The 12,584-nt window shown below is 40.0% G+C and overlaps 1 protein-coding gene across 1 annotated transcript in view; it reads left to right on the forward strand.

The window, feature by feature from the left end:
• LOC124135812 (protocadherin Fat 4-like) overlaps positions 1-12,584 on the forward strand; it is a 37,347-nt gene that overhangs the window by 6,300 nt on the left and 18,463 nt on the right. Inside the window, exons 4-13 of the mRNA XM_046501386.2 lie at positions 1,241-1,306; positions 1,549-2,807; positions 3,782-3,889; positions 5,339-5,461; positions 6,431-7,891; positions 8,280-8,469; positions 8,793-8,881; positions 10,091-10,231; positions 10,923-11,043; positions 11,759-12,097. Of these exons, the coding sequence (XP_046357342.2) occupies positions 1,641-2,807; positions 3,782-3,889; positions 5,339-5,461; positions 6,431-7,891; positions 8,280-8,469; positions 8,793-8,881; positions 10,091-10,231; positions 10,923-11,043; positions 11,759-12,097 (3,739 nt within the window). The 5' untranslated portion in view covers positions 1,241-1,306; positions 1,549-1,640. The remainder of the gene's footprint in view (positions 1-1,240; positions 1,307-1,548; positions 2,808-3,781; positions 3,890-5,338; positions 5,462-6,430; positions 7,892-8,279; positions 8,470-8,792; positions 8,882-10,090; positions 10,232-10,922; positions 11,044-11,758; positions 12,098-12,584) is intronic.

Consider the following 12,584-nt stretch of genomic DNA (forward strand, 5'->3'; position numbering starts at 1 on the left):
ACTTATCTCGACCTTCACTCACGGCGGATGTTATCGATAGGGCCGGTCATGCCCAGCCGTTTCGAGAACACCTGCTGTTAGCATTGTCATTTTTACTATGACGCGATAGTTGCCTTCATTTCGCGTTAACACTGTTTGGGTGAGTGTGATTGGTTTAACGCAGATTTGAACAACACTTCGGTTATGTATGGCTGTGTCGGTTCAATGTTGGAGCTCAGCGAGGATCCAACTTAAGAGTAAATCCCCAGCACTCTATTAGGGTAAACTGATTGCGTGTCATCGCTCCCTGTCATATATGAAGTATATAACTGCATGCCATAGCATCTATAGTTCATGTACATGGTCATGAGTTATGATTCAATAGTAATTAAATAGCTGACAAGCTTGCATTAGCATTGAAGTTCATTGCTACTTTGTACTTTCCTGTTATTGATGAAGGACTTAATATTCACAGAAAGTATTTGAGACAAGTGGAATTGCTATCTCCGAAAAGTTCAATTGCGTTTAAAAAGACTTTTTAAATTTACAATTTGTAACACCCAAATTGATTTTTTAACTTTGTAGGCACGTCCCCACGCGAGCTTTATTTCTTTATCCAGAAGGTATTTGTCAGTAAATGTGGTGATCACTCATATACTTACATCGCTCTCTTTAATGGTTGAGGACCGTTTGTCACAAATGAAAGTATATGTAAATATCGTTTTGCCTTTGCTTGGAAAGCATTTTGTGAAATGCTGGAGTTCCTCATAGAAGACATCTGTGTGGGGTTTGGGGATGGGACGTTTGGGTAGGAGGTACCCATGGACACCAAGTGTGCTCCCCTCCTTTACATTGGTTCTTTGCATACGGGTCTGTTTGGATTGGCAAAATCAAAGCAAGGTTATTTGGCCAAGAAGTGTAACTTCCGCTTCAGGTGACCCGCAAGGGACGCAACCCTTTACATGGAATTACCGCGTCTTAAATGGACATTCCATTTCCTGTTTCCTAACAAAGTATTAATGTCCAAAGCATATGCACCTCATTCACTTATATCGCGTTGCGACCTAAAGAACAAAGGCAAGAGCATCTTGAACTTCGAGCTGTGTTTGCAACTTAAGCTTGTTGCACCCACATAAGCTGTTGATTGTCCTGTGCATCATGACCATTTCATAATACATACGTTACGCATGTGTTAAAGCCATGGGTAAGTACGACGTCAGTATCACCTTAAATACTATCAGTATAAACTATTTTTCTTCAGCTCCTGACTTAGTGACCAAGACATCGTCATTCACCTTTAATGTGTCCACAGACTTCACTGGCAAAGGTACCTACTTATAAAAAAAAACTGGTGAAACGGGTTAAAACGTGTTCGGATGTTAACGGTCCACATATTTCTTTGTTTCTCATAAATATCTACCTTATTTTTGTGTCCAGACATTGTATAGATTATAAAGATTCTGTTGCTAGACTGAAAACGTGGACCTCAATGTTACTTCGTTAAAGAAGGCCTGTGGTTTTCTACCGAGCTGATATACTGAAATGAATTTCACACTTTTTTCTATCTAGTGGGAAGTATACCTTTCGATGGCCTCCTGGAATTCGAACAGAACTTCTTCACCCTGAAGGTTGATATAATACCAAGAGACGTACATCTTAAAATGACTACATCATCTGATAATGTAACACTTGAAATCACAGTTCCCTTGGTAAAGTCAACAATATATGCTCTGACTATGGCTGCTTCCACTCCGAGGCATACCGTGACGGATACAGACACAGTCAGCATAATGGTAAACACAGCACTAATACCAAATGTACGAAACATTTCGACGTTCGTGGTCCAGGGCACCAGAAGAAACACGTTGGTCGCGGATGTCAGGGCGCAGGGCTTCGAGTTTGAAAATGGACAATATACTTTCTCAATTGAATCTACCGATGGCGCAAAACTGCTTTTCAGTGTGGAGGAACACACTGGCAGAGTCGTATGCCGACAAGATATCATTATACAATCAGAACAGGTAGTTGCACGGGAGTACATATTTAAGGTTATAGCTACATCCGGAAGTTCATCCATGGCCCTCATCCGGGCAAATATATTGGTGCTCAGACCTCAGTTTGAGATAGCTCTTAACGAGAATGAGGAAGCAATTTTCATGCAGTATGAGCTCCAAAGTGATAGTTTTACGATAACCCCACATGGTTTGCCATCTGACATCAGCAATACCAATGGCTTATTTCAACTGATGACATCTAGAGACTATGAAGGAGAATTTAAAAGCAGTACCTTTTCACTTGTTGTCCAGACAAGCCAAACTATAGTCAGGCAAACATATATTTCTGTTACTTTGAACATCAATGATTTGAACGATGAAGCACCTCAGTTTCATCAACTTACCTATGTGTTCGATATCTTTGCTGGGTCATACAATGCCACTGTTATCGGCATAATAAGCAGCACTGACCCTGACACTGTGGGCCAGACGTATTATACCATAGAAGGCATGTACAAAGATTGGTTTAGTGTTGATCCATCGGGTACCATAAAATCGAGGGTGGATCTGAAAAAGGAACAATTTGGAGAAGGGTTCAGTATGAGCATTACAGCGAGCGATGGACAGCAACCCTCGCGCTCTAAAGCTGTTGTCAATGTCAACCTGATCACTATTTATCCGGACTCTGAAAATCTGCATAAAAACTTTACTGTTAAAATTCCGGAAGAGGAACCAGCTGGACATTGGGTAACCAATGTTAATATTGCCAATTACAGCAACTATCGTTTCAACAGTATGCATGCTGAGCAACTATTCAACCTTAATTCAACAACGGTAAGCCATTTACATGTTAATATGAGGTGAGGTAAAATGGGGTTTAACGTCGCGTTTAAGATTATTGCAATTATATAGCCACGTGCATGCATGTGTGTGTGTGTGGCTGCTCGTACTAGTCCGGACTAATGTCGATTTTATAGTGCTAGCCCACTGAGAAATCATGCCACAGTTTAGCATGAATACCCCAGTATATTGACTCCAAGGCGACCAGTCCTTGATTTAGCCCTTTAATACTGAGCGCCAGGCAGGTAATGTTAATGTGTCATAGCTATGTTATTCTTTGCATTAATAATGGAAGCTGTTGTGCCTGCGCTTTTCAGGACATTTATTGTACAAACGGTATAAACCCTTCCACATTCCAATGTTAGGTTAGACGTGAAAAAACAATCTTTGTAGGTAAACCGTCCCTTTACCATTGTGTAGTTGGTAGTCACATTACGCATTAATTGAAGGGAGACTCCCCTCGCCCACATTTGGAGTCCGTGTAAGTCCGTCATTGCTATGCTTGTCTGTTTATTCAACTTGTATCAAGTATATGGAATCAGTTAATGATTACGCTAATTAGGCATTGTCTCATTTATACTCAGTGTGTATCTAATGTCATCTAAATTGCTGCATTTCGATGCCTGTGATCTTTAGTTCGAATCCTAGATTCGACCTGATTATGTTTCTAGGTTTGTGAACTCCATACCCGTGCTCTTTAGTTTGACGAAAGCAGCAACGTCTAGGACAGTCTTAGCATCACTTCAGGCTTTTCTCCCACATCAAGCAATGATCTGTATAACTGCTATACTGTTCAAAACGGCGTTAAATCTAACTCACTCATTCACTTAACCATTTACTCTTGGCACTAATTACAATTCCTAGACATAGACGGGGATTGGGCTGGATACCATATGAGCGTGTAGTCCTTTAATGACAGAGTACTTTTATTCCACTTATAAATTAGAACATGTCTTCATTTGGCACAGGGACAGATAACAACAAAAAGACCTATTGACAGGGAGAGCCTTGATGCTACGTTTACCTTCTTTGATGTCCAGGCTAGAAAGGACAACGAGGATCAGTGTACTCCCGTGGTAAGGACACACATTTGCTTCCATGCCTAGTTAAAGGGAGAGTTATGGCTGTCCCAGGCAAGTTAAGACGCACTTCTGATCATTATATACCTTGAACGGTTAATGATGCCCCTACATACACAGATACAATGTTTCACACATGACACTATTTATTTGCCAGCGTTTATAATTTAAGCTAGTTTTGTTAACTAAACAAGAGCAAATTTGAATCGTTTCTCAATTCCCTGTTTTTGGATTTTTTAAAGGAACACACCAATGGGTTAATTGTAGTTTCAGAAGAGCATCCAGAACTTTCTGTTGTTAAACCTCAATTAAGAATCTTGCAATTCCATTTGTTTATCCGTACCACGTGACGAAACAATACATGTCAATGAGGACCCCCCAAATCATGTGATCCTTGTTTTCGCATATTGACCTCGTTAAGAGTAATCCATCGTTTTGTAATTCCGAAATACACAGGTTTATGAAGTCTTTAAACCGTTCCCTGTTTCATTACAGTAATTTAGCTGTGAATTTGAAATGTTAGTACCAGACGCCATCTTGTTTTCTAGCAGACGAGTCAATATTCATCACATGACAGGTCAATACTGATCATGTGACGAGTCAATATTCGAGGTACGTGTCAGTCACATGATTACGGGGTCTACATTGAAATGTATTGTTTCGTTGCGTGGTACGGATTATCCAATGAAAATGCAAGATTCGTAACAGAGGTATAACAACATGTTTTATTGACCCAGGAATCTGGTACTGACCGAGGCCAGCGGCCGATGTTAATATCAATTTCTTGGGTCACTAAAACATGATACTGCCCGAATTTTGGTCAATAATTGTTTCATATCATGATAATAAAAAAAACCAAGAATAATATAAATTGAATCAGATGTCACAGAATTGATACACAACAAGCCTTGGGTTACGCTCTATGATTGGTCAAAACATATTCTTATTAAGTGTCCCTACCATACACCAAACTCAGTGGATAGTAATATTGATAAAAGCTACAAAAACATTCCAAATCTCAACCAAAAGCAGAATCCATTGTACGATTCCGTGTGTTAATGAATCACTATCAAATAGTGCTGATACCAGGTGTTCGCCAAAAGGTGCGCGTATACTTCACACCTTTGGCACCCGTCACAAACACATGCTAGGCAAGTCAATTATTCACACACAAAAACACGGGAACATAAGGTACACGTCAAAATATAGAATTGCATCGAGTGCGTCTTGTCACTGATGCGTCAAATTTGGAAATGTCCTCCATATTTTTGAAATCTTTACCGAGGCCTTGAATGTTGTAATCCTGATCAAACAACAATTGAACAATAGTCGTATGACGCTTTATTAAGTATGTCCTTTACAATGTCATACTCATGCCTCTCATATTACTGCCAGTGACTTTTAAGTATGCATTTATGCAGCAGACTGCTACTTCTCTCGTTGCAGACACTTGGACGACTAATCTACGAACTGCAAGATATCAACGACAATTATCCTATCTTCAGTCGCACGATATACCACGGTCAAGTTCCAGAAAACTCGCCACTTAACACCGATGTATCCGGTTTGGTAAGGAGATGGCTTGTGAGACACAAAAATAAATTTGATTGGGTTATTTGTTTATTGTAAAAATTAAATACTGCAGCCATAAACGAGTCTGGATCAGACAATTCAGTGGTTAACATTATGAGAATAGATCTATTAACGCAACATGCATCAACATGCATAAACCAAGTCAGCGAGTCTGACCACCCGATCCCGTTGGTCGCCTCTTACGACAATTATAGTCGCCATTTACGGCAAGCATTGGTTGCTGAAGACCTATTCTACCCCGGATCTTCAGGGGTCGTTTAAAAATATGAGTGTTAACTTGCGTGTATGCTTGTATCCGTGTATGCGTAATTTTGATTCATGAATTTGAAAAATTACTTTTCCAAAAAAGCAATTACTCTAGCGTTGAAAATGGACCTTGTGATTAGAACAAATACCTCTTAAATCTTTAAAAAAACGTCATCAATCTTCAAAAGCCTGTATTATCGGGAGTGAGTGAGTATTGTTTTACACCGCTTTTAGCAATATTCAAGCAATATCACGGCGGGGGACACCAGAAATGGGCTACACACATTGTACCCATGTGGGGAATCGAAGCCTGGTCTTCGGCGTGACGAGCGAACGCTTTGGCCACTAGGCTACCCAACCGCCTTGTATTATCGGAAGTTTAACAATATATAATATCGTATCCAAATTGCCTAGATCGATGCTCATGATATCAATCACTGAATTGTCTCGTCCAGATTCGATTATTTACAGACCGTCGTTATATAGCTGGAATATTGCTGAGTGCGGCGTTAAACAACAAACAAACAAACGTAGTGCTAAGATCGCTTTGTGGAATGATCACGTTACTTCCAATATATATTAACTGCTTGTAGATAATGTGAGTTTTGTTTGCTTTGTTTCGCAATTTCAAATATTACAGTACCCATGAACATATGAATAAATATATTGAAGAAACACACGGTTCAATTTTCTTTTCAGATAAACATCCACGCATCTGACGCTGATATCGGTGAAAACGCAATACTTTCTTTTACACTTACGGGCAACGGAAGCGACTATTTCGAAGTTGTTAAGTATTCGGATAATAATGTAAAAGTCAAAGTGAAAACAGCTCTAGATAGAGAATTATTTTCCTCTTATCTACTTAATCTTACTGCAACTGACAATCCAGTCGATCCGAACGCCAGGAACAGTAATTCTACTCTCCTTAACATTACAATTTTGGATGAAAACGACAATGATCCCGTTTGTAATGACTGGCCTTCAACATTCTACGTTCTTGAAAACGTTGGTTTCGAGTTACTTACGAAGCTAACTGCCACAGACATTGACGAAGGACCTAACGCAGAAATTATGTATAGTGTACATGGGGGAGGGTGGTTTTTTTCGGTTGATCGACAAGACGGCAAAGTCTACATAAACCACCCAATTGATCGAGAAACTTACGATGTAATAGAATTAACTTTTGAGGCAAGGGACAAGGGCTCCCCCTCCAGAACCTGTGAAAAGAACGCTACAATATACATTAATGATACCAATGACAACGCACCGATGTTTGAAAATGGCATCACTTATATGGTATTCTACAGAGCCGAGGATCAGGACTGTTCGAAGTTAAGTATTGCGGTTACAGCAACAGACCCCGACAAAGGAATAAATGGAACGGTTGAATATTCGCTCAAGAGCAGCAACTTTTCTATTGACAAAGTTAGTGGATATGTCACATGTAATTCTCCCCTTGACTACGAGCTCGAGAACATCCACGAGTTCGCAGTTGTAGCCAGGGATAAAGGTGTTGAGCCAATGAGCGCTTCTCTGACCGTTAAGATTCAGGTTTTGGATATCAATGATAATGCCCCTGCTTTCTCCAAACAGTTCTACAATACCAGCGTCCTACGCGGCGAATGGGTTGATGGCAAACCGATTCTTGTTCTGAAGGTATCGGATGAGGATTCTGGATCAAACGCGGACATTGCTTTGAGCCTTAACAATTACAGCCATGTCTTTGACATAACGTCTGGCACCACTGGCGTACTGAGAATTAAGGGTAGTGCACCAGCTGCGGGAACAGTGTACAACTTTAACATAACTGCGACCGATAAGGGTCACCCCCCAAATACCAATAAGACTCTCGTACAGGTTCGCGTGGGACAAAAGGAAGGCGATAACCCAATACTGTTTAATACTACAGATTTCCAATTTGATATTGTTGAGGAAACAAATTATACAGGTGCCATTATTGGACAAGTACAAGCTGAAGTAACTGTAGGAGTTGCAAAATACTCATTTGTAGAAGGATATGAAGAGCTGTTTTGGATCAATTCTAGCACTGGAGAAATATTTTGCAACGTCATTTTGGATAGAGAGGAAATCAATCGATACAAGCTGGTGGTACGGGTATTACCACAGTCAGAAGACGATGGTGGCGACGTGGCAATTGTAAGAATTAGCTTTACTCATGTATTAGATGACAATATGTACTGAAGAATTCCCTTTCTTTTGTGAGGAAATTGAGTGGATGTAGCTTCAGTCAGCAAAAGTTCAGCCGTATTATAGATTACCCATGGCCGGGCGAGCCAAGGCCAGTGATAGGTATCATGAGCTACGATCCACTCAATAGGCAATGGATGACACACATACATCACGTCAAAGTAGAATCACACATTATAATCACAGTATCATTGTTAATCTTACAAGTGTGGGAAGTATTATATGAAATGTTGAGGTTTAAAACGGTCTATATCCCCTGAGTAATCAATATCTTAAACTGACTCAGATATGGCTCTTATTCATAAATTTCATTGGAATTCCTTTTTATTCTTTTGAGGTTACTGTAAATGTCCGTGACATCAACGACCACAATCCAGTGTTTGAGGCTCGGTCAGAACAATTGTTGTTCACGCTATCTGAAGACGCCGGCATCGGCAGTGTCATATCCTCCATAGCAGCCAGTGACCCTGACGAAGGCATCAATGGAACGATAACATACAGTATCTTGAACAAGAACGAACAGACCCGTAAGTTATCTCCAAACTTTAATGCGTAAGTACAATCGATGTCATGGACTAAAGCCTTATAGATCTTCTGCAAGCGTCAGTATAAAGGATCTTACTGTTTGAATTATAACAGAGATGAGTATACAATTTGGCTTCAGGTTCTGAACTCTTAGTTCATTGGTAAATACGGACCAAAGAATTATTTCAAAGTTCAGATAAAATACTGTTTTTCTTTTCGAAGTACATCTATGTCTCGCGTACGCTTTACAGTGATAAACTCCTGATTGTCATCAAATTCGAGCATTCCCTGAAGTGAATATTTCATCGTTCATTTTACATTTCAGCATTCGAAATTGATGAACAGTCTGGTCAATTGAAGACGAGTGGCAACTTAGACAGAGAAAGGACACCGAGTTACACTTTAACTATTCAAGTACGTTCCACGGGATGGCATAGACATTACGTCTGTTATCATTCTTCCTTGCATTCATTCGGAATGTCTCATGTATAGATGTACTACGTGAAGAGAGCTATATACTCAGTTATAACTTGTATGTACATTATAGCTAACACACTGTATTGAAGGGGGCTCAGGAGAGTTGTGTGCCTGCACCGTGTCAGTATCCTCTGGTGGTGAGTTTAATTCCAGATACTTGGTTGTCAGAACCATACCAGAGCTCTTGGTGTTTCACCAAAGTGATAGATAGACGTCTGACCTACGTCACGTCAGGCTTTCGCTCCATATAAGCGGAATAGCTAAAATCTGACAGAAGTAATTTTCATAGTCTTCAAATATAAGCGACAAACCTTTTCCATATTCATAAGAAATCGCTTCTAAAAGCAGTCCATTGTACCTTTCCGACTATGTCATAAGCATGTGTAATGAATCACTATCAAATTGTGATACCATGTGTCCGCGAAAAGGTGGGCGTATCCTGCCACCATTATGACACCTGTCACAAACACATGCAAAGGCAGGTCAAAGGTATTTGCATCCGACATAATTTTTGTAACTGACGCGTCCAATTTGAAATTTTCCTCCACATTTCTACCATACAACGTTTTGAAAGTTTTCCCGAGACATTGAATGCCGTTGTTTGAAATCTTTGTAGGAAAAAACATGTTCACAAAATTTGTGAAATGTAAACACCAAAGACTCGATCTGCTGGAATATCGCTTGACGTAAATGGAAAGTTGTTATATAGTCTTGTGGAGATGCAAAGCTCTAAATATAATAAAGATGAGGCGGTTTCAATGGTCTCGTTTATGTCTAGTTCATGTGGGTAAATCAGTGGAATGGAATTGGCAATTTGACCGTTATTGAACAATATCCGATCATCGATATATTTGAAACTCAAGTTAAACTTCTTGACCAAATTCACTTTTTGTATCTGTAAATCCGATCAGAAATTCCCATTCATGTGCATAAACAAACAGATCAGCAAGAAACTCAATTCACTTCCACTCTCTACTGTAACGTAAACTGCCTGGGAGAAGAACGTATACACTTGAAAGTTATAAACGTTATCCAAACGTTACTAGGCCATTAAATGACAATTTCTTGTTTGTTTTATCTACCATCAAACATGGGAATATACATACTTTTGCCAGGCAGTTTAGTTACTCTCATCTCATACTTCAGGCAAAGGACGGCGGAAATCCGTCCCGGTCTGCTGTTACCAATGTCACAATCCTCGTACTGGACGTTAACGACAACGCTCCAATATTCAGCCCAGAATCCTACACCAAAACCATAAAGGAAAACGCTCTTCACGGTACTTTGGTAAGGCACCCTATAGTATTAGTATTAGTTTATTGGGAAAGTGGTGTAGCCCAGAGGCCCGGCTTCGATTCAACACATGGGTACAATGTGTGTAGCACATTTCTGATGCCAATTGCTATAATATTGCTCAAGTATTGAAACCTAATTCCTCATTGACACGTTAATGGTCAACGTCCATGTACAGCTTTTACCCACAGTAACACAGGGTAATTGTTTTTATGTGTCTTGGAATTTGAACTTAAAGGGGCATATTTCAGCATAAAATGTTTTCTAACACGAGAAATGGAAATTTGGAGCTGTAGATGAAGTAGTGACATTTATGCAGGTATTCTGGCGGCGCTCAAACATCACTCCTTTCAAAGGGCGATAATTTGTCATAAGCTGAATCTGAAACATAACTTTTGAACAATGAATCAAACTTTCACAATTATTCAATATAATTTGCCACATCCGCTAAAGAAAACGAAATTTCGGAACTATATTTTCTTCTGAATTTTTTTTCTACATTCTTTGATTTTCATTGTTTAAGTCAACTATTTCCAATAAGATGCAATGTTAATTACCTTTAAATCTCAGTTGTTAGAAACAAGTCTTAATGGCATTATCCTTCAAAATGAATAATTTGGCTATCCCATGGTATTTGAACATTTCGTGAAGTATTGTTTTGACGGGAATCATCATGATGTTGCAGCTTAACGTAACTGTGTTCGCAACTGATCTCGATGACTCCGACAACGGCACAGTTACATACGTCAGAGAAACTACAAATGTCAGTGACCCAACGAACAGCTGTCCTTTCAGTCTAACAGATAGTAGGTGTCATAATACTACTTATAATATTCATGTCAGACAATACATCCCACCACCCTCGCTCTTTCCTCAATCGCTTACATTCACCAGTTATAGTGGGAGGACGTGGTTTGATTAACGTGGAGGCTCACCATGATAGAATTCTATTGTGCATTTTTGCACACATTTATTTGTCTAATGAACTCTTGTGAAGCATGTCAAGGTTCGTGATGAAAACCAGGCATTTAACAGTTTTCATCTCAATGTGAATGTTGATTTTGTTGATGGTTCTGTGAAGTACAGAAATGAGTGTCAACCAAGCGAAATGCCTGTGTTGCATGTGAAGGGGGCAAGGGCCCTGAGCTGTCGATGAGCCTAACCAGCCTGACAGTGCAGGGGAACCCCAACCCTCTTTGCTGCATTTCTTTATTTTAATCTGTAACATATAATAACAATCATGCCTATGGTGATTTGTAGCAATACATCCACACCACCCAGGCTTATAGCTGGGGCTATTATTACCCCTGGAAACGGATCAGTTTACATTCAGTTACCATTTACAGTTTAGAGAGCGTTACGGCCCACGTTGACAGGACGCTATCTGAAAAGATAGATGCCAAATTGTTACTGAACATATTTATTAATAGCGTTTGTGATGTTGTATGCTTTACAGTACTAACTCTTTGACAAAATGTATTGTATGATATTTCTGTGTAAACGAACATGTTTGTTTCAAAGAATTTAACCAAACAACGATGGAAGTAGTGGGTGTGATGTCTGTTGGCGGCTCCATTGACTACGAGACGACGCATGTGTATGAGTGTTACGTCACCGCGGTGGACATGAGTCGCTGCTCTGGTGATAAGTGCAAGGGTCGCTTGACGGGAACTGCAACCGTTAGAATCAACGTCCAAGATGTAAACGACAACGCACCCGTTTTCCAAGCAGCGCCCTACAACGCCAACGTCACACGGGACAGCCCAGTCCCAACTCTTATTACTGACGTCATCAAAGCTACAGATGCAGATTCAGAGGACGGCAATGGCATCATCACCTACAACATCACAGATGGTATTGGTGAGTAGAGACTATCAACAAAGGAGATCATCGGGATAGAGTACACAATTTATTGTGTAATAATTACATAGCATGTGTTATATTTTCTAATTAATCGTCAAAGAAGTCAACGATGGAGCATGAAGACAAATATAAAATTAAAGTTGGTGATTCGAATGATTGATAATGAAATGGTTGGTTGGTTGGTTGTTTAACGCCGCACTCAGCTGCACAAGACACCTTAACAGTGGTATATGCAGGTGCGGTCGGGTAGCCTAGTGGTTAAAGCGTTCGCTCGTCACGCCGAAGACCCGGATTCGATTCCCGACATGGGTACAATGTGTGAAGCCCATTTCTGGTGTCCCCCGCCGTAATATTGCAGGAATATTGCTAAAAGCGGCGTAAAACCAAACTCACTCACTCCCTGGTATATGCAAATATTTATCTCGGTTGACCTATCTCAGATGACTTTGGGCGATCACATGTACACCAACAATGGCAATTTATT

The sequence above is a fragment of the Haliotis rufescens genome, unplaced genomic scaffold (genome assembly GCF_023055435.1).
Source record: "Haliotis rufescens isolate VD_foot unplaced genomic scaffold, xgHalRufe1.0.p SCAF_4, whole genome shotgun sequence".
Taxonomy (NCBI): domain Eukaryota; kingdom Metazoa; phylum Mollusca; class Gastropoda; order Lepetellida; family Haliotidae; genus Haliotis; species Haliotis rufescens.